The sequence below is a fragment of the Pangasianodon hypophthalmus genome, chromosome 6 (assembly GCF_027358585.1).
Source record: "Pangasianodon hypophthalmus isolate fPanHyp1 chromosome 6, fPanHyp1.pri, whole genome shotgun sequence".
NCBI lineage: Eukaryota > Metazoa > Chordata > Actinopteri > Siluriformes > Pangasiidae > Pangasianodon > Pangasianodon hypophthalmus.
Genome location: NC_069715.1, coordinates 21406255 through 21427672, shown reverse-complemented (window position 1 = coordinate 21427672; position 21418 = coordinate 21406255). Strand labels below are relative to the sequence as shown.

Here is a 21418-nt window from a genome sequence, read left to right as displayed (position 1 = left end):
GGGATTTCCGGATATCAGAACACTTACTTGGGACTTGAGCATTATATTTTAGGAGGCTTACCGTGCGCATAAGCAGGTGTTGCTTCGGATCTAAAATCAGAGCTTCCCACTCCTCCTCTGTCTCTAACTGGATACTGAAGTCTCTCTGAGAAGATCTGGAAGGGCTGGGTTCCATACTGACACACACACACACACACACACACACACACACACACACACACACACATATACAGTATTATTCAAAACACACAATACTGTTAATGTAATGTATTTATACATATAGTTAAAACTATTTCCAGAGTTCACTGGAAATTCAGGAGCACTAAATAGACATTATTATAATAAACAGAACTTGTGATTGAAGTTAACAATTTAGTACTCTACATTACACAGATTTACTGGTATTAACAAAGTATTATTATTAGGAATGAATACAAAATAGATACAAATTGGAGGGGAATTATTATTATTATTAACAACAACAACATGTATGTATGTATGTATGTGTTTATTTTCATATTTCATTTCACAGGGCAAGACTAGAGATGTGCAATGAGACTGGGATCTCACAGGACATAACTTCATGCAGGTGTGAGCCAGCGGTCAGATATGAAGCTCTCAAGAATTCTAACATGAACGTACTGCGTTCATTCATTCATCCTTATTACCTGCCTGGCCAGGGTCATGATGGTTTAAATCTGTTTATATTTTTGGAAATAGATCCAATAAGTAAATTAGAAAATATCACTGACAGGTGCAAACAAAAATAATAATTGCATGAGCGGGAAAAAAACCCCAAAAGTCTCTGAGCTAACTACAAACAAAACATATATTCACAACCACTTTATTAGGAACACCCTATATATGCAGTTATCCAATGATCCAATCATGTGGCAGCAGCGCAATGCAAAAAATCATGCAGCTACAAGTCAAGAGCTTCAGTTAATGTTCACATCAAACATAACAATGGGGGGAATATGCTCTCAAAAAGGGGCTATGACTGTGGCACGGATGGTGGTACCAGACAGGCTGGTTTGAGTATTTCAGAAACTACTGATCACATGGGATTTTCTGAGGCTACAGTGGGTACCTAAATTGGACAACTGAAAAATGTTGCCTGGTCTTTTTCCAATTTTCAACTGTCCAATTTCTGTGAGCTTGTGCCCACTGTAGCCACAGAAATTTCTGTAATCTAACCAGCCCATCTGGTAGGCTTGTGAGATCATGTGAAATATGTCCTATTGTGCCCCCTAACTATCGCTGACTAATGATAGTGTCGGCCATGGCTTTGGAGTGGTGTAGGTTGCAGCCAGTGTGTGTGAACTGGGACAAGAAATGGGCGTGGACAGACATACATAATGTATGTCATGTACATGTTACGCCTTTACAGCAGAAAAGAAATTACCCCAAGCTGGTTACAATTCGACTGTAGCTGCTAGTATTAGCATTCAGCCTTTTTTAAAAAAAAAAAAAATTATTAACTACCTGTTATCAAACGTCAGTAATGCTTGCAAAACTGAAGTCAGGAATGTAAATAAACCCAATAAGTCATTTGCTATAACTAATCTCAGTATAAATTTGAAAGAAAATAATAGAAACTGCATGTGCATGTGCTCCGTGTTGAACAGCAGCAAAGATACACTGAATTCTTGTACAGCGCAGTAGCCCTGATAAACACCACGCTGATTTATGTTCTTGATTTAAACTCTCGTTCATGTCTTGTGAGCAAAGACATTCAGGCTTTATCTGTCTGGCAAGCAAGGGAAGCCAAGATACAGCAGAAAATTATGTTTTATTGCTCTTCTCTGAAGTCAGACAACAGGTTATTAAGGCTATTAAGGTTTGTATAGAGAAGGAAACCCATAGTACAAGATACAACACAATTTTATTTTTGTTGATCTTAAACCTGAGATCACATTTTTCCCCATTCTGCTATTTAGTGTGAACATTAGCCCTTGACTAATGTTCTGCATGGCGTGTATTATGCATTGCGCTGATCAGGTGATTGGTTAATTGCATGAATGTACAGGTGTGATGGGTGTGTGTATTTGTGATAGATATTGCGATAGATATTGCTCTGCAAAACCAATTCTCTTTACATTTGGCTACTAGGCTACACTGTTCACGTACTACCTGTCCCAGTGCGTTGTAGGATTGAAATAGTGTACCGCATATTACCTAGTGTTTTCAGACACCAAATGGCAGAGTCTGAAATAAGCACACTATATAGCGAATATGGCATAAGAGAGCATCGATGTAGTTGAACACATGTAGTCTGCCCTGTTACCTCTTAATCGTCTGCTCAGCCAATCCCAGTGCTTCTTCCGCTGCCTGTCTCCGCACCCTTTCCTCCTCCAGCCTGTCGTTGAGCAGGGACACGTTTTGCTGGGTGGAGTCAAGCTGGAGCTCTGCTTCTGCCAGTCTAAACACAGAAAAAGTTTTCTTTCATTCTTCTTTCATCTTTAATATAGAAAAATACAGTTTCCCATAAAGTATCTTTTGCATCTGTCATAGGTTCCACTGTTTTTCTTTAATGGTTGCCACTTCCCAATCGGTGGACTACAGACCAGCAAAAGCAGGTTTGCCAGTCTAGACTCTGCATTCACTCATACTCATTTCACCTGCTCTTGAGTTCTCTGACGTCCAACCCTTCCAGATCACTCGCAGCACTACTGATTTCCTGAGGAGCTCCAGGCGCAACTTCCATACATACTGAACCCTGTGAAAACATGCATTCTGTGTTAAAAGGGTCTTTCTTTTAATAATACTGTTTTTCATTAATGCATCTGTTAAAGCTCTTAACTTCATAGCCTTTCTTGTGGCTCACACAAGAAAGTGGTGGTCTGGGAAAAGCCTTCAAAATTTGAACTTTAAAAGTTTCCCGAATTAAAATTTGTATACTTGACTACAAGTTATATTTTAAAGTCTGCTACTCCCAAAAGTAAAAAAAAAAAAAGAAAAAAAAAAAGAGACAATCGTATTGAAAAACTCCACTCTAACTCTACTGAAAGACACCAACATATTGACAGTCTAAAATTAACTTTAATGTTTGTTGATTTCATTTGCATTTCATTTAACCTGTAATAAATAAGATATATAAATTATGACATACAAATGATTTTATGCTGTCTGTCATCTCTGTGTTATCCAGCTGGAATTATCTCAGCTGGTCTTAATATTATCCTGAGTAGACAGGCTTTAAAATGCAAACACCCTGCCTATCTCTAAACCATATCTACTTATAAAAAACCATTAGTGACACTTTATCAAAGAATTTCATGATGGATAAGATGTAGAGTTGTAGAGTATCAGTATCGGGTCAACCCTAACCCCAGACCCACCCTAACCCTACCTCAATCTCAACATTAGCCCAAAACTAATCCTCGCCCAAGCCAAACCCTACACAAACCTTAGACAAAACAACCTAGCTAGCTAATAGTAACTGTTCACTGAACAACTGTAGTCTCTCCAAATTGGACGAACAGGCCAACTGTAGCAACGGAAACCTCACATTAAGCCTCTGGCAAAGTGAAAACACTGCTAAGTAGTGAACAGAACAAGAAGGTTTAAAACTGCTCATGTAAGGACACATGCATGCATAAATAAATACTTTATACCTGAGCAGGTGAGTGCTGGATTTGTTGTTGATTTGCTATCCAGTAATAGCGGTTCTGCAGCTCACTCAGACTAAGCTGGGTTTCTCTCAGAGTCTGAGATACGGCTCTCAATTGAGCAGAAACAGCAGCTTTCTCCTCAACAGCCTGCTGCAACTGCAAAACAACAGTATTTCCAAAAAACAAAACAGGAAGAGTAATTAAAAAAAAATGGAATAAAACCCAAAAAATAAGCAAGATTAACTACATGGATTAAATAAGTTTTAAAGCTGCGGACAGGAAAAGCCTACCAAATATAGCAAAATATATATAATGAACAGCCAGAATGTTATTTTTGCAGATATTAAGAGCTTTGTGTGCTGGTTTGAGTATACACCTTGATGTTGAGCTGCTGGAAGCCAATATCTCTCTGCTGAATCTCCACCAGGCAGCGCTGCAGATGAGTCTGCAGCTGCACAACCTGCTCTGAAGATGTGCCTTTACCTGAAACTGACACCTACACACACACACACACACACACACACACACACAGTGTGCTATCAGTATAACCTGCATACATCTAATCTTTTGTCACATGACCCCATGTTGTGAACTGTTCTACCAGCAGCCTGCATTTTAAGAGTGAAAGATTTCAAATGATTTCTGAATGTGATACAAATGTAGACTTTTATTCCCCTCACCTATAAAGACCTTTCTGGTCTCCTGCTGTTCAGTGTGAATTTGTACAAATCTGTCAGTTTTTTAAAAAAATATTTTTTAAGTTGCATCCCTGTGTCTATGCATCTCTTTTAGCAGATAAAATATCTATGTAATGCATACAAGTTTCTCTACAGGAAGCAGATCAGTGCTGTTATCCTCTACAGTGGAGTCTTCGTAAAATACTGAGTGTAGGGATACTGCTAGTTTTGAAAGTATTGTTTTTTTTCAGAAATAAAACCCTTTATGTTTGTTTAAACTTATGCTTGAAAAAATAAATCTTGCACTAAAAATATGTTTAAGCTCAAAATGTCACTCAGCACACATGACATTTGCTATATATTCATGAAAGGTGCCGATAATTCTGGAGTCAACTGTATACTTTCACCGAGTTGCCAACTGAGTAGCGACAAACTCCCCATTTTCACACACATTGTACATTGCATGCAAAAGTCATATTGAATGTAACTGATAAACTGATATGGGATAAATCAGTATCTCTACAGGAGTGGACCAATCAGTAGCCTGGGTGCCTGGGAGAAGATGATTATATGTCCACATTATTAGTTTTTTTTAATTCATAGATGCCTAAGACAAGTAGGAAAGTGGTCAAGAGTGTTTTTTTCTTCTTCTCTAGTTCAAAAAGCCAAGAAAAAAAAAAGTACTTGGTATTGACGTTCACAAACTAAAATTTTTATTTGGAATATATTTAAACAAAATGTGCGTCATTTACTCATCATTTACTCGTTTGTGTATTAATGCATTTAAGTAGCTAACCAGCTCGCCATAGCTACCACTTTAAGCCTGGTCAGAGATTTCCGGGCAACTAAGACAAGTAACTCGGCAAGCACATGGAGCTTTCACTTGCCTGGTGGGCTAGCTAAAGGATTAGTGTTGATCTGATAATAATCTAATAATTTATCAGTGTACTTTATACACAGAACTGTGTTACCTTGCTGGTCTCCCTGAGAGCTTGACATTCAGACTGCAGTCGGCTCTTTTCAGACCTGCATGGTTGGGGGTATGAAAGAGAAAAAAAAAAAAAAAACTCACAATGATGTCACTATACACATATACACTCTCTTCTTCCATGAAATGATACACACATTTTCCTGGCTTTGTCAACACATCATGCCAAGCATAGTGCTAATGACTTCCTGTGTGTGTGTGTGTGTGTGTGTGTGTGTGTGTGTGTGACTAATGTCTGTCTGTTTCTCTAAGTCAGTTCAGTCCCAGTAATAACAGTATAAGCCTAAGAATGGTCATCCTTCTTGTTTTAGTGTATTGAGGGGATATTTTGGTGCATTGTTTAATCTTAAAGAAAGTCAGTAATTTTCGACCAATAACTGACAATCACTGCCGTGTTTACATACGAGCATTTGTTTCTGTGAAACCCGACTGAATTCACTTCTATTGCTGAGATTTTGACCCTAAACTTGGCAGTAGCAATCTGTTTAAAAATCTTAATTTGCAATACACTGTACATTATAATCTATACTCATATACAAAGGTACATGAATGCAGAGGGCATTTTGAGTCAGTGTCACTCTAGTGTTGTTAGTGTCAGGGTCACCCTAACAATAAGACGTGTAGCGAGTCCTGTTAAAAAGCAAAAATTAACTAACATTAAAAATTTCCTTATAGAACAAAGTGTAAACTGCATGCTCATCATACACCTCCTAAATGAATTAAAATGAAATTAAAACATTAATAAATGTACATTAAAAGACATACCAAAAGATTTGCAATTGGGAAGCTAATCACATCCTAAAACTCTGTGAAACACTCTATTATTTCTCCACTGAATGGATTATCATACTGATTATAGGACAGAAAGACCTTTCACACTGACCTCACTCAGTTTAAGTGAGCACATTAAGAGATTATTAACAGATTATGAGGCTGCATGCAAGCAGAGCTACATCTATCAATTATCGTATTTCATAATTTAAACACTACACTACACAATAGTTCGTCCAAATCAATGTATTCTCATTGGTTAAAAGCTGTATGGAGGTTAATGCCTAACAAGCAGTGAAGTGCACTGACTCAATATGTGTTAATCATTCAAATGCAACAATATTTAACCCTTTGTGTTAAGGGTTAATGAATTATGAATTAAAAATAGAGTATTAAAAAAAATGACATTGCGGGCTGTTCTAAATGACAGCTCTGTCCTTTACAATACGATTCTTTAAATATAAACAGTTCTTGGTAGAGCACTCAGGCATGTTGAAAGGACAGCATGGACATATTCATCATGCTGCACTTATCACCAGCACTGACAGATCTACTTAACTAACCCAGAGGAACTGCATCAGTCACAGAAACAAAAAACCTGAATAGTCCTTTTGTATAACATAGGAAAGAATAACTATGACTTCATATAATAGTTCCCCTGATCAAACACTACTGCCTTATTTAACCTTTATTTGATACTTATTATATATAAAAATCCACTACTTAATACTGAAACAATAATAATAATAACAAATTTTGTTGTATAAGCTACAATAATGTAGCAGGCTTTTAATTTTCCATATTTATACTGTCACCAAAATTGCACAGTTTTGTTCTTAGTCCCTCTCTTAGGTCTTGTTTAATGATGAAATCTCATCATTCACTGCTGCTTCCACAGTACTAATTATCGCTAGTACCCTGTGGGATTTTCAGTGTCATTTTAGTACTAAACTAACAGTACTGTACCTTCTATGAACTTCTCAGAGTGCTTACTCTCTTCCCTTTGCAGTTTAAAACCTCTTTTTCTGCTATACTTCTTGACGAAGTCTTTCCCACATCACCTTCTAGACGGCAGGAAAAGAGTGCCTCATAGTCTAGAACTCATGGTAATTGTCGGCTTGTGAGATTGTGTGTAATATACCATTGATTGAAGATAGTATCCTGTAGCTGCAGCGACACTGAGGGGGTAAAACGGGGCGTGGCCAGGCATAAGTAACACGTGTCAGGTATAGCAGATAAGGAAGCTGGTTACAAATCGGCTGTAGCTGCTAGCATTTAGTCAGTTTTTTTTTTTTAAATTAATGTTACTAAAATTGGCTAAAAGGAAACAAATATTAAGAGATACAACATAATTTATTTTTGTTGATCTTAAAGCTGCAGACACCATGTTTTCCAACAGACATTTAAATCGTCCATCTTGACAGCCATTTGCGATAGTTGGAATCTATAGGTGATACCCAAATACTATCATCAATTAAGAGTGATGGAATTTTTTTCCAAAAAAAAAAAAAAAGGAGAATAATCCTAGAATTACCTCAGCTCTGCCAGCTCTGCCTGGTATCCCAGAATGTCTTTCTCACACTGTTGTTTGTAAGTGTGTGCTTGTTGCAGTGCCCTCTGTTGGTCATCATATTTCTGCTTCAATTCCACCAGCTCGGCATTCTGAGACCTCAAATTTCCAACCTCCTTAAGCTGGGGAAAAAAAAAAAAAAAGAATCCCTTTAAAAGCTATAGCAGAAAACAGCCCAAAAAAATCTAAAATGCTGAAAACAGTCATAATCTGTTTAATGTTCTGTCCCATTGCTTCAAGACATCTCCTTGTATTTTATAGCATCGTAAGTGTACAAACCCCAATTGATCTTCACTAAATCTCAGTGATGATTAACATAAACAATACTGATGAAAATAGAGCCCCAAAAGCCCTTGCACAAGAGATGGAAGAAATGGGACAGATACTTTTTGGTTCAAATGTACAATGGGTCATTTTGAACCAAAAAAAAAGTTTAAAGAGAGAATCCCATGCTCTAGCACATCCAAGTCAAGCCACATCAAAGCACACCAACCAGACTTGCATGCCCTTAGCCAATGCCCACATGCCACAAATACTACTGAATCTAATCAGAGACACAGCCTAGGACTCACCAGGCCATCTCTCTCAGTCTGAAGAGCACCAAGACTGACGCTAAGGCTATTCGAATCCTCCGATTTGATAGACTTGAGTGTATCAGGGCTTGTTTGCTGTCTATGTTCGACTTCCTTCTTGGCCTTCCTGAGTTCCTCCATCAGTCTGTCTCGATCAGACTGCAGACTGACCATCGCTTTAGAAAACGCATTAACCTGTCTGCTATAGGAGCTCTTCTCCAGCGATGCCTGTTTAAGCTGGGCCTCCTTCTCTGATACGGCTTGCGAAAGATCGTTCACCAGCGCCGATAATTTTGAGTGTGGATCTTTGCTTTCCAGTGCCAGAAGCTTTTGGACCAAGACATTCTTTTCTGTAGCAAGAGCTGATATCTCCGAGGTGGAATCATTTAGCTGATGCTCAAATTTATTCATCGATGCTGTAGCTTCCCTGAGTTCTTCATCGTATCTGCTGCGTAAAATCTTGAACTCTTCGATGAGCTGATCCCGGTCATTTTGCAGTGCTGCCATGGCTTTCCCGAGCGATTCATTCTGAGATTTCAGATTCTTGTTTTGGCTTTTAGCTTCAGACAAATCCTGCTCCACTTGCATAATGTCTCTGGCCAAATCTGCAACTCTCTGGTCTGCAGTTTCTCTCTCGTTTCTCAGTAAATTAACTTCACGTTCAAAAGCGTTTAGTTCTTCGTTGTACTTTTCTTCAGCCTCCACCAATTTTCTCTCAGACTCTTTGATTGTTTCCTTTAGGCTCCTGTTTAAGTCATCTGCAGTCACTTTTTGGGAGAACAACTTTTGCTGGAGTTCATTACATTCAGAAGCTTTCGCTGCTATGGCTTGCTGCAAATCAGCAATCACTTTACTCTCATTTGTCTCCTGTCTCTCCTTCTGTAAGGCCGATAAACTGTCTCGCAGTTCTTGCACCTGAGAATGTAGTTTAGCTTTTTCTTCTTTTAAGGCTTTGATTTCCTCTGCTTCCTTCTGTACCTCTAGGAGTGCATCACGATGATGCATTTCAACAGTTCTTTTTTGGTTCTCAAGGTTTCTTATTGAATCCTGCTGCTTTTTGAGTAGATCCTTCAGCTGGTTGTCTTTAAGAGATAACACCTGGTTTAAATCCTCTCTGTATCTGATGAGCTGTGCTTTGAGCATAGCATTCTCTGAATTGAGATCATCCATCTGATGAAGAAGGGTTTTGATCTCTTGTTTTAAGGACTTGGCCACACTCTCAGCAGATTCTTCTTTACCCCGTTCCTTAACCTGCTTTAATTCTGACATCAAACTTTCTTTCTCAGATTGCAAAGACAATACTGAGTTCCTTAAAGTGTCGACATTTATTACAATCTGTTCCTTCTCCTGAGCACATCTGTCCAATCTGGCCTGGAGACTTCGGACTTTGCTTTCTAAAGCCTTCACTTCTTTCTCAGAACTTTCTTGCTTGGTATAGAGGGCAGTTAATCTGTCCTCATACCCTGCTAACTGAGCACGATGATTAGCCTGAAGCTGCTCCAGATACCCTGACAACTGCCCATCTTTTGAGGATAACAGAGAGGATATCTCAGAATCTTTGCTCTGAATAAGAGATTTCAAGTGCAATGAAATGGCTTCTTGTTTCTCCAAGTCAACAAGAAGCTTGCTGTACTGGCCCTGGACTAAAAGGAGCTCAGATTCTTTGTCTGATAACATTTTAGATGAGTGCTCAAGACTGGACTTCATTTGGGAAACGGAATATTTTTGCTCATCGAGTTGTTTCACAAGTGTGCTTTTATCATTTACTAAACTCTCGATTAAGGCACTTTGTTCGGAGGACCGTTTTGTAAGTATTTCAAGGTTTTGATTGAGTTCAGTATTGCTTGCACGCATTACAAAAAGCTGCCTCTGGTGTGCTGCAGCTGCAACCGAATACTCGTTCAAAGTCCTCTCCAATTTTCTGTTGGTAATCTGCGTATCATTTAGCACCTTAGCTTTCTCCCTATTGTCCTCTGACAGTTGAGTAATAACCAAGCTTTGTTCATGAAGCTGGCTATCCTTACCACGCAAGACTTTCTGAAAAACACTGTCCCATTGCTTTGCAGCATCGCTAATGTTTGGATCTACACTTAACGCTGCTAGTTTGGCCGAATTGGTCTCTGCTTCTCTCTGCAGAGTTTTAATCTGCAAATCTTTGGTCTCCACTTGTTTGTGTAAGGATATAATAACTTGAGCTTCCCTGTTATTCTGCTCTTGCAAGTCATTGATCTGTTTCTGCAGCTCAGCTCGCTGTTCTTTCAAAAGGGCTTGCTGCTGTTCAGCCATTTTTTCCAAGGACTTCTCCTTTTCCGCTGACTCAAAGTCAGACCGTTCTTGCCTCTCTGCAAGTTTCTGCTTCAATAAGTCTTTTTCAGAATTTACTCTGGACAGCTCCTTTCTGGTCTCGTTGAGGATATTTTTGTGCGTTTTGAGCTCTTTTTCAAGACTCCCGTTCTCCTTCTGCAAATCTGTGACCTTCTCAGCCATGTCTCTGAGCTCCTTCTGTACATGTTGGTGCTGGGTGTCGGAGTGTTTTAAAGACCTTTCTAGATTCAAAATCAGTTCCTGATATTTAATACAATCCTGTTGTAGCTGGATGATCTCTTGATGCTTCTCTTTTAGCAGCTCTTGAAGTTCCCGCTTCATGTTTTTAGAGCCTTCAGTGCCTCTTTGCAATGCTTTGAGCTTCTCTTCAAATTCTTTCACAAGCTTCAAGTGCAACTGTTCCTTTTCTTGACAAACCTTTGCCTTGTCCTCCTTGACTTCCATCAGCTGAGCTGAGAGCTGCATTTTCTGTGTTTGCAAGACATTAATTGCCTCGGTCAATTCATCTATTCTTTCAGAATTTTTTAGAAGCATTGTCTCCAAATACTCATTTTCGTTTTTCACCTTATCAGATGTCTCTTGGACATTCTCAAGTTCCTCTTGCAGCATACATTTGTCATCTTCCAAAATCTTAACCTTTTCACTTAGGTTTATGGTTTCTTGTCTGTTTTTTTCGATCACCTGCCGAAGATCTGAAATAGTTTTGTCCAGCTCTCTCACTTCTCCTTCATGCTCATTCCCTGCTTGTTTTAATTTCTCAGTAAGATCTGACTTCTCCTTTTGTAGTAGCGCAACCATTTCAATATGTACTGCTAAATCTGTTTTTTGAGTCTCTATTTGCTCTGCAAAAGTTTCATTCAAACTGAGAGCCTCACTTAATTTGAGCTGCAGACTGCTTTCAGTCGATTTTGACTCCTTGTGCCATTTCTCAAGAGATAAGCTTGTTTCTTCGAGTTCCTTTGCTAAGATCTGGTTATCCTGCTTAAGTTCACACATCTGTCCTCGGAGCTCCTCTGATGATTCTTGGAGGGACTTAATTTCACTTTCCAACTGACTATTTCTTAAAGTCAATTCATCAACCGCGCATTTTTGGTTGTCATCAAAAGATATCAGGTCCTTTCTTATCTTTTCATTTTCCGCTTCAAGCTCCTCAATCTTCTGTTGCTTCAGCTTGGCAAACTTTCTAATTTTTTCCTTAATTTTGTCATTTTCTTCCTCTAATTCAGTAATCTGCTTTCCAAGAATGTCTCTTTCAGATTCATATTTGTGAGACTTTAAAAGAGCTTCCTGTCTCTCTCTCTTAGCACCTTCAAGAAGCTGCCTCATCTTGTCCATTTCACTGCTAACATTCTCATAAGCTTGGAGGAGAGATTCATACTCCTGCTTCAAATCTGCATGCTTGGATTTCCATTCAGATAACTCCTCAGTCTGCGAGTCTTTTAGGGACTCTAACTGACACGAGAAGGCTTGCTTCTGTTGGGTGATGTTCTCGATTGTGAGTTTAAGGCTTTCACAGGCTGCTGATAAGTTGTGATTATCGCTCAGAATTCGATCCACATCCATGGCAAGGTTCTGTTTTTCAGCACTCAGCTTAGAAATGTTACTTTCCAGTTCATTCTTCTGCCATCTGAGTTCAGAAACTACATTTTCTAGAGATGACATTTCACTTTGCATATGTTCATTCTTTGATTGTAGTTTCTGGATTTCTTCTGTGATGGCCCGGTTCTCCTTCATAAGCTCCTTACGAGAAATCAAAGCGGCTTGTAGTTTTTTTGTTAGCTGTTCTACTGACTTATTTTCTCCAATTTCTGCTGGTTTTTGTTGCCGCTCACTGACTTCAATTCTCATTTTTTCCATTTCCACCTCGTGGAGATGTATTTCTCTCTGAAGTTGTTGTTCTAAAGCAGATATGAGCGCCTCCTTTTCTGAGAGCAGAGTCTGAAACTCTAATAGAGTATCATTAGAACCCTCTTTAGAAGACGATTGCTGTTCGCAGGTCACTTTTGAGCATTCAGATTGTGCAGATGGCTTATCATCTGATGCAATAGCGTTGTCAGTTAAGTCGGTCTTAATCAGAAGCCCCTTATTTTGTGCTTCAAGTTGCTTTAGCAGTGACTCAAGTTGTGCAAAATCCTCTCTGGACTTTTCAAAGTCCACGATGCAGCTCTCTTTTTCTCTCTGTAGAGTTTCTATTTGCAATTTCAATTGCTCAACTTCAGATTTTGCTTCTTGCCACTGGGAACGTTCCTCAGAAACCTGCTGCCGAGTTATGGTTAATTCACTCTGCAAAGCTTGGATTTGTTCCGATCTCTGAGTGACCATTTGTAAGGCAGACTCCAGCTCTCTCGATACGAGATCTCTTTCTTGACGAAGTCTTTCCATTTCATTCTGCATCTCGCTTTTCTTGCATTCTTCACGTTCAGCTGCCTTCAAACTCAATTTAAGCTCTTTAAAAGATGCCGATTGATTCCGATGCTCAGACTGCAGCTTGGTCATATTTTCTTTAAACTGCTCAAGTTGTCTTTCAGCTGTTTGAATGTATAACTTTTGGCTCTCAATTTCTTGGTTCTTCTCGCTGATCTCTTTAACAAGTTCAGATCTTTCATACACTGACTTCTCGACCATTTCATTGGATTTTTCCTCTAACTTGACCAGTAGTTCATCCTTCTGGGCCATTTCATATGTTACCTTTTCTAATTTCTGTCTAAGACACTCCAAGTCTTCATGAAGTACAGACGATCGTGCTTCTTCAACAGATGCATTAAGCATATCCAATTGATTTTGATGGTCAGACTGTAACTTGGTCATGCTTTGTTGCAGGTCCTTAAGTTGCTGTTCAAGAGTTTGGATGTAAGCCTTTTGCTTTGCAATTTCATCACTCTTCTCTGTGATTTCTTTAGTAAGGTCAGATCTTGCTGACCATTTTTCTGCCATTTCTTTAGACTGTTCTTTCAAACTGACTAGTAATTCATCTTTATGGGCCAATTCAGATTTCACATTTTCCAGGTTTTGTTTAAGACACTCTAGCTCTTCAAGAAGTGATGATGTTTGCTCTGATTGTGTTTCTAAGGACACTCGTAAATGCTGCACGGCTGTTTCTCTTTCTTCAATGCCTCTCTCTAAGGCCTCTATTTTTTCTTGCAGACATTTTGAATTCTGTAGTGCACATTCCAGCTCTTGAACTTTGAGATCATAACTCGATTGGACAGCCATAAACTCATGCGTTTGCTGGTTGTGCTTCTCCTGAAGAGATTTGAAGTTGGCCTTGATTTCACAAAGCTCATCACTTAACATCTTCTGACTTTCTTGAGATTTTTTGCGGGCCAACAATGCAGCATGAGCTTTCTTCTGAAACTCAGATTTCTCTTTCTTTACCTTGGTCAACTCACTTTCTAATTCTTCAATATGATGTGACGTCTCACTACTTGCATCCTTGTCGGTCATGCTGATGTCTTTCTCAAGTTGTTCAAGTTTGGCCACCAATTTCAGCTTCTCATTCTCAAAAGCAACATCTTTTTCATTGCTGGTAATTTGAAGCTGATCAATTAAATGCTTCTGTTCTTCTAGTTTCTGGAGTGTGGACATCAAATTCTCCTCCTGTTCCTTTAATCTACTTTGTAAACAATGAGCACTGTCCTCCATTTGCACTATGATCTGCTCTTTTTCTGACATAAACAGCAGTAACTCTTTGATTTTACTGTCTTTATCCTTTAATTGCTGACTAAGATCAGAAACAGCTGTATCATGTTCTTTTGTGAGAGAGTTTGTTTGCATCATTAGTTCTTCCAATTTCTCCTGCAAAGCTTTGTTCTCTGCACTTTCTGCATTTTGTTTCTCATATTCCTCTATTTTCTTTAGCAACTCTTTTCTGACAACAAGTGCAGCTTGAAGCTTTTTCTTCATGGCCTCTTTTTCTTTAGATACTTTGGAAATTTCAAATTTAAATTCACTGTTGTCTTTCACCAAAGCCTTGTTTTCTGATTCTGTATTTTCCATCTGACTCTGGCAAAGACACAGATGTCTTTTTGTCTCTTCCAGTTGTGAAAGCAGATTGTTTTTCTCCTCCTCATGTTTTATCCTTTCATTTGAAGCAGATGCAACCACCTGTGTTATTGATGTATCCCTCACTTTTAACTGCTGGCTGAGTGCAGTGAGTAGTTCTTTTTGCTGACTGATCTGAATGCTCATACAACTGATTTCGTCATCTTTCTTTTGGATAAGTGCATTGTGTTTCAAACTAGCCTCTTTGAGCATTTCTGATTTTTGGATTTCTGTCCTGAGTTGTTCTTCAAGATCTTTAATACTTTCAGACAATAAAGCAATCTTGCCTTCACTCTCACTTTTATTGTCTAGGCCCTCCACATGCCTTTGTGCTAGCTCCCTATTTAACTTGGCTAATTCCTGTTTAAAGTAAGATACTTGAGACTGATTGTCTTCTTGCAGCTGTTTAATTGACGATTGCAAGGAAACCCTTTCTTTTTCGAACGTCACTTCTTTATCTGACATGGACTGTGTTAAACGGGATACCTCTTCCTGAGCATACTCTCGACTTTCTTCCAATTTCTTGAGCTCTATTTGCTTATCCTGTAAGGCCTGTCTTAATTCTATATTCTCCCTATCCTTTGATTGGACGGTGGATACAATCTCCTCTAATTTGCTTCTACTCATTAAAGCGTCCAATTCTTTCTCCTTAAGTCTCTCTGAGCCTTGTTCAATAGCCAATGTGGCTTCGGCTAACTTTTCATTTAAATGATCTAGGTCCTGTTTCAGAGCATGCACTTTACTGTCTTTGGACATCAATTCATGCTTGATTTCTTGGAGCTGCTCAGCAAGGACATTCTTAGCCTGTGTTTCCCTATCAAGAACTGATAGCCACTCTTTTTCAGACTCTTGAAGAGTTTGTTCAACTCTCTGAACTTCTGATTTCAATCCGGTGATAATATCATCTTTGGCACTAACCTGGACCTGGAGTTGCTCCGTCTCTGTCTTCATTTTCTCCATGCTACCATGTTGCTGCTGACTTTGGAGCTGCAGCTGTTCTTGTGTCCTCTGAACCTCATAACTGTATTTCCTATTGAACTCCTCTTTTTCCAGAACTAATTTATGGACCTCCTCTTCCTTGTGAGTCATTTCACGGTTGACGCGATCTAGCTCCTGCTTGGTCAAACTGTTTTCCTCTTGCAGCTTCTTGCACAACTCATTCATTTTTTGCATCTCTGAAATGGCATGCTCTGTATGTTTTACCTGAGCAGTGTATTGACTATTAATAGCATGTAGAGCCAATTCCCTTTGCTCAAGGTTCTCAGTCAGGGAATTAACCTGAGCTGCAACTTGAAGGTGTTGTTCCTTTAATCTCTCGATTTCCACAGTCAGGGAGTTGGTATTCATTTGCTGGGCAACCAATGCATCATCCTTTTGCTTTGAAACTTCAACACTAAACAGTCGCATCTGTTGGATCTCATTCTGAAATGAAAACGACTCCTGTTTAAGGGCGTGAATTTGTCCATCTCTCTCACCTATCATCTGGTTGAGGTTCAACAATTCTTCATTCTTTTGGGACAGCAGATTCTTTGCTTCTCGAAGTTCTTCCACTTGAAAAGCAAATTTATCCTGAAGATTTGTTAAGGCACTTTGCTTCTCTTCGATTGCTATGGAAAGCCTCACAGTCTCTTCCTTGAGTGCCTGAGTTTGACTCTGCAGCTCAGACACTAGTTCTGTACTTTCCATAAACTGACTCTTGAACAAGGCAGCCTCATCAGCCTTCCTCTGAAGATCCTGAAGAGCTTTAGTTTGGTCCACCACAGTGCAACCACTTGCTTCGAGGGCTGCTTTTAGTCTTGTTACCTCTGCAGACTGTTCACTAAGATTGCTGTTCAATACTGAAACTGATTCTTTGAGTTCGGTCAACTCTTGTCTTAAGTTGTCATTTTCTAAATCTTTGACTTTCAGGGTTTCATTCAGGCTGCTGACCTCTGCAGAGTGTTTAGATGTAGTATCAAGAAGGACCTGATCTTTCTCAGCTAGTATGGTTCTGAGTTGTGCTGTCTCTGAGGATAAGCCCTGTGCTTCACAAGTCAGTTGGGAAATTGTGTCTTCAAGCTTGGCAGCGTTGGCCTTCATGCTCAGCTGCTTCTCTGCTTTATTCTTCAATAGAGCATCCTTTTCAGCTACAGCAGCAGTGAGGCTGTCATTTTTTTCAAGCAATATCTGCAAGTCTCCTTGTAATTTAGAGATGACATCCATGTCAGATTTCATTCTTACTTTAGACACCTCTAACTCTGCTGTTATTTTTTCACCCAACTGAGCAATCTCTTGATCTTTCTTGAGCAGTAAGATATCTTTCTCTTGCACCGATCTTTGTAAGTTCTGAGCTTCCCTCTGCAGCTCAGCAATGGCTTCCATTTTCTGGCTGATCTGATCTTCGCCTGATTCAAATCTGACCTGTAATTGACTCAAGAACATCTCCTGTTGCCTAAAAGACTCGTCTTTTTGCTGCAATTCCAGGTGAAAGCTTTCGGCTTTGGAACGCTCGGTTGCTAGCTGTTGCGTCAAACATGTTATATCGGCATCCTTGTTGGACAACTGACTCTGAAGAGCACAGATTTCTTCTTGCCTTGTGGAAATCTCTCCCACTGATTTTTGGAGTTCTGCTTTCATTGTACTATTTGCCTCATTTAGTGCCTGAATGTTATCTTGAAGACTCGCCAGCTCGGCTTGTTTCTGGGTCAGTTCCTCTTTCAGTGTTGCACCTTCTGCCAAATGACTCCCCAAAGAACACTGAAGATGCTCTTTATCTGAGTGGAGCTTTGCAACATTTTCATTCACGGTTGCCAACTGACTATTAAGTGAAATGAGTGACTCATTTCTCTTGTTCAGCTCGTCGATGTGATTACAACATTCATCTTCTTTTGCTTTCAACTCCTGGACCAATTGTGAACATTCCCCTTTGAGCTTCTCGTTCTCAGTTTGGAGGTTTGTGTAAAGCTCTCTCTGAATATTAAGTTCACCCTGTAAGGAAGAACACTCCTTAGATTGCTGTTGTAAAACATCATCTTTCTCCATAAGTCCTGACTTAAGAGCACTACCCTGTTCCTGAAGTAATGAGACAGTTTCTTGCAGCTGAGTAAGCTGGTCCTGATAACCCTCAAGCTGTTTGTGTAGATCTGAAATGACCTGGTCTTTTTCAGCAAAACTGCTGTTAAACTGAGAATTTGACATCTTCACCTGTTCATTCAAGCGGTTTATGGACTCTTTGCTCTCGGTTAGCTGTCTTGAGAGAGATTCACACTCAGTGGTCTTTTCAAGTGCGGTTTCCTGGTTTTGCTCGAGTGTTTTGCTAAGCTCTTCTTTGTCTTTAAGCAAACCCTCTATAATTTTACGGTTTTCTGCATGTTGCATCTCAAACCCAGATAGTTTGTCATTTAACAAGCTTCTTTCCTTTGCTAACTCCTCTAGCTCTTTTTGAATGTTACTATTTTGCTCAGAAAGGATGGAGATTTGAGAAGCAAGGTTTGCCTTCTCTTCCAGTGTCGCTGCTACCTTTTTATCCATTTCAGACACAACTTGACTTAGCTCAGCTAGCTCCTTCTCTTTATTCTCATATAAAGCTCTTATTTGTAGGTTTTGCGTGCTCAGTGTCTGAATGCTGTTATGAAGCTCAATGATATTAGCCTGCCTGAGAGTCACTTCTTCAGTTAGGTTCTTGTTATTGGCAAGCAACTCTTCTAGGGACTTTTTCATGATGCCATTTTCTGCCTCAAGCTTGGAATTAAGCTCATTCATGGTCCCCAACTGACTGCTAAGAGAAGCGAGAGATGAGTTCCTCTTGTCCAGTTCATTTATATGGGTTTGACACTCATGAGTCTTATCACTGAGGGCTGTGTTTCGCTCCTGAAGGCTTTGCCTGAGTTGTGTACATTCTTCTCTGAGGGAATCACACTCAATACGAAGCGTCGAAAAAAGATCCCTCTGTTGTACAAGTTCGCTCTCTAAAGAAGTGAATTGGGAAGCTTGTTGCTGTAAAAGGTTATCCTTCTCCAATTGTCCTGAATTCAAAGTCTCTTGCAGCCGCATAATGTGACTCTGCTGAGCGTCTATTTGCGCACTTTTCTCACCCAGAGCTATCTCATTTTCTGATATTTTACAGTTTAATTGATTAACTTGAGTGTTCAAGGCCTCAATCTGGCTTTGTAAATGACCAACCCGCTCTTTACTGTTCTCCAATGACTCTTTAAGCTGACTACACTCACTTGTCTTCTCCAACAGATGTTCAGAAAGAGACTGCTTGTTTTGCTCAAGCTCTGTGGCTCTATCGTTGAGCTTTTCCTTATCTTTAATCAGGTCTTCTATCATTTTTCCAGTTTCCTCATGCTGTGATTCAAGCTCTGCTGTTTTCCTCAGCAGCATGTCTTTCTCCTCTGAAAGTTGTTGCAGTGACTGAACCTTGTTCTCAACTTCCTGCTTAAGAATGTGATTCTCTTTGGTGAGGTCCTCCACTTGGGACTGCAAACTGACATTCTGGTTTTGCACTACATCCATTTTTTCCTGGGATTCCTGCAAAAGCTGTTTTTGGGTCTGTGAATTCTCCTCGAGAGATTTTTGAAGACCTAGATTTTCACCCTTAAGTGATTTCAATTTTCCTTCCAGCTTTGAAATGGACTTCGTTTTGCCAGCCAACTCTTTTTGTAGTAGCTTCTTTTCTTCTTCTGCCTTTTCCTGTACATTCCTAAGCTTTTCCTCCAGCGATTTTATAGTCTCCAGTTTCTCTTCAACCCCTAGCTTAACTTGTTCTTGGCACTCGACCTGCGCTTGAAGCTGACTGGATAGAGACTGAAGTTCGTTATTATATTTTGTAATCTCTGCCAGCAGCTTGTTACGTTCTTCCTTGAGAGTCTTCATCTCCTTCTCGTAAGTCTGTTCCTGGTTGAGGATCTGCTCTTTAAGCTTCTCGTTCCAATTTCTTGTCTCCTTTAACTGTGCAAGAACGTCCTCGGAGTCTTGAAGTTTTTGAGTAGTAGCGAGCATTTGTTCCTTCAGTGATGAAATTTGAGTTTCGCATTCGGTAAGGTGAGCGCGCTGACTTGTATTCAGCTTCTGAATTTCCATGTTGAGATCTTGTATCGTCATCTTGTCCTCTTCCAGTTGACTAAGCAGTTCCTTAATTTCATTTAACTTTGACTCTTTCTCTTTTCGGGCCTCATTTAGATCACTCTCTGTGACCCTGAGCTGTTCCATCAGCTCAGCTATTTTCATATTAAGGGAATGCTGGTCAGAAGACTGTGATTCTCTAATGATTTGAGCTTCCTGTTCTGCTTTCACCAGAGCACTTTCAATACGAACTAAATCCTCCTCTTTATGCCTTATCTCCTGTTTAAGCTCTTGAATTTGCTCTGCATATTCCGCCATATTGCCCGAAAGAGCTGAAATTTCCTTGTCCTTGTCAGTAATAATGTCTTTAAGGCTGTCAATTTCTCGTTCGCAGCTCTGGAGATCGTGAATAAGCTGTGCTCTTTCTTCTAAATGTGTGGTGTTTAGCTTGTCCAGCTCATCATTGGTTTGATCCAAGTCACTCTGCAGCGATTCAATTGTAGCTTCTTGTCTCTGCGTCTGAAAAGTAATAATTAAAAAAAAAAAAGTCATAAGGTGTTCATTCTTATCCTGTATTTTTTGAACTACAACTCTGTCTGCTTAGAGAAAAAAAAAAATTAGTATACACTTTGCTGTATACATCACAGTACCATAGCAGGCATTTTAATCTTCCATGTTTGTCCTGCCACTAAAATTGCAGTTTGCATACCACGTTGCTGTAATTCACTGTTTCCCAAGTTGAATGTTTCACACCAACAAAAACAGCAGCAAACAACAAATGCACACTTTTACATTTTAATATACACTCACTGGTCACTTTATTAGGTACATTTCCTGTACATTTCCACATTCATGCAACTATCCAATCGGCCAATCATGTGGCACCAGCGCAATCCATAAAATCGTTCAGATGCAAGTCAAGAGCTGTATGTTTGCATCAAACATCAGAATGGGGAAGAAATGTGATCTCAGTGACATGTGGCATGGTTGCTGGTGCCAGATAGGTCGGTTTGAGTATTTCAGAAACAGCTGATCTCCTGATGTGTGCAAAAATTAAAACACTCACATCATCCACCTATTCTGTGACCTTGATTTAGCACAATGCTCATACAAAATAAAAAAAACTATTCTTTTTAAGTCATTTCCAGTTCTCCATAGCAGTGTGTCTGCCTACATTGATCTTCTATGAACAGCAGCTCTAGTTTAAGATGAAGACATATTTAGTCTGCATAATAAACTAATAAAAATCACTCACCTTCTCCTTCAGCACATTAAGCTTCTGCATGAGCTCTGCAACTGTTGCTTTCATTTCTGTGCACTGCTTCTCAAACGTACTGCACTTCTTAGTCACTTCAGTCAGCTGGATAAAGAAAACCAACATAACTCATCTTCTCTATAAATTTAAAAAAAAAAAAAAAAAAAAAAAAAGGTTTACGTTTACAGTGTAAAGCTTATAAAACTGCAGCATTACTCACATTGTTTTCGGTCTGTAGGAGCTTATCAGCTACTTCTTTGTGCTGCTCCTCCTTCTGCTTCAGTGCATCTCTCAGACCGTCGATAAGCTCTAGTTTTTCCGATGTTTGGGCGAGTGTGTGCTCTTTCTCCATCAGAGATGATTCAAGACACTCCTGTGTGCTGCTTAGCCTGATTTACAGATTGAATTAATTAATAGTGGGACACAATAAAAACATTTTTCTAGCAGTATTTGGATTTATCACCGGTATTATACATATCATATTCCATGTAAAACAATCTGTACCTGATCACTGTGAATTAAATCTTGATCTACTGAGATTAAAAGTTTTAATAATTTC

General features: G+C 39.4%; 1 protein-coding gene across 2 annotated transcripts in view; it reads right to left on the bottom strand.

Annotated features, from left to right (window-relative positions):
- Nucleotides 1–21418, bottom strand: part of LOC113526806 (golgin subfamily B member 1) — a 57463-nt gene that overhangs the window by 3951 nt on the left and 32094 nt on the right. For both annotated transcript variants that reach the window (XM_053234750.1, XM_053234751.1), the window contains exons 19-28: nt 21080–21248; nt 20860–20964; nt 8193–20123; nt 7585–7742; nt 5263–5317; nt 3991–4110; nt 3618–3770; nt 2622–2719; nt 2288–2422; nt 62–176 (exon numbers count right to left, since the gene is read on the bottom strand). In XM_053234750.1, coding sequence (XP_053090725.1) covers nt 62–176; nt 2288–2422; nt 2622–2719; nt 3618–3770; nt 3991–4110; nt 5263–5317; nt 7585–7742; nt 8193–20123; nt 20860–20964; nt 21080–21248 — 13039 coding nt within the window. The remainder of the gene's footprint in view (nt 1–61; nt 177–2287; nt 2423–2621; nt 2720–3617; nt 3771–3990; nt 4111–5262; nt 5318–7584; nt 7743–8192; nt 20124–20859; nt 20965–21079; nt 21249–21418) is intronic.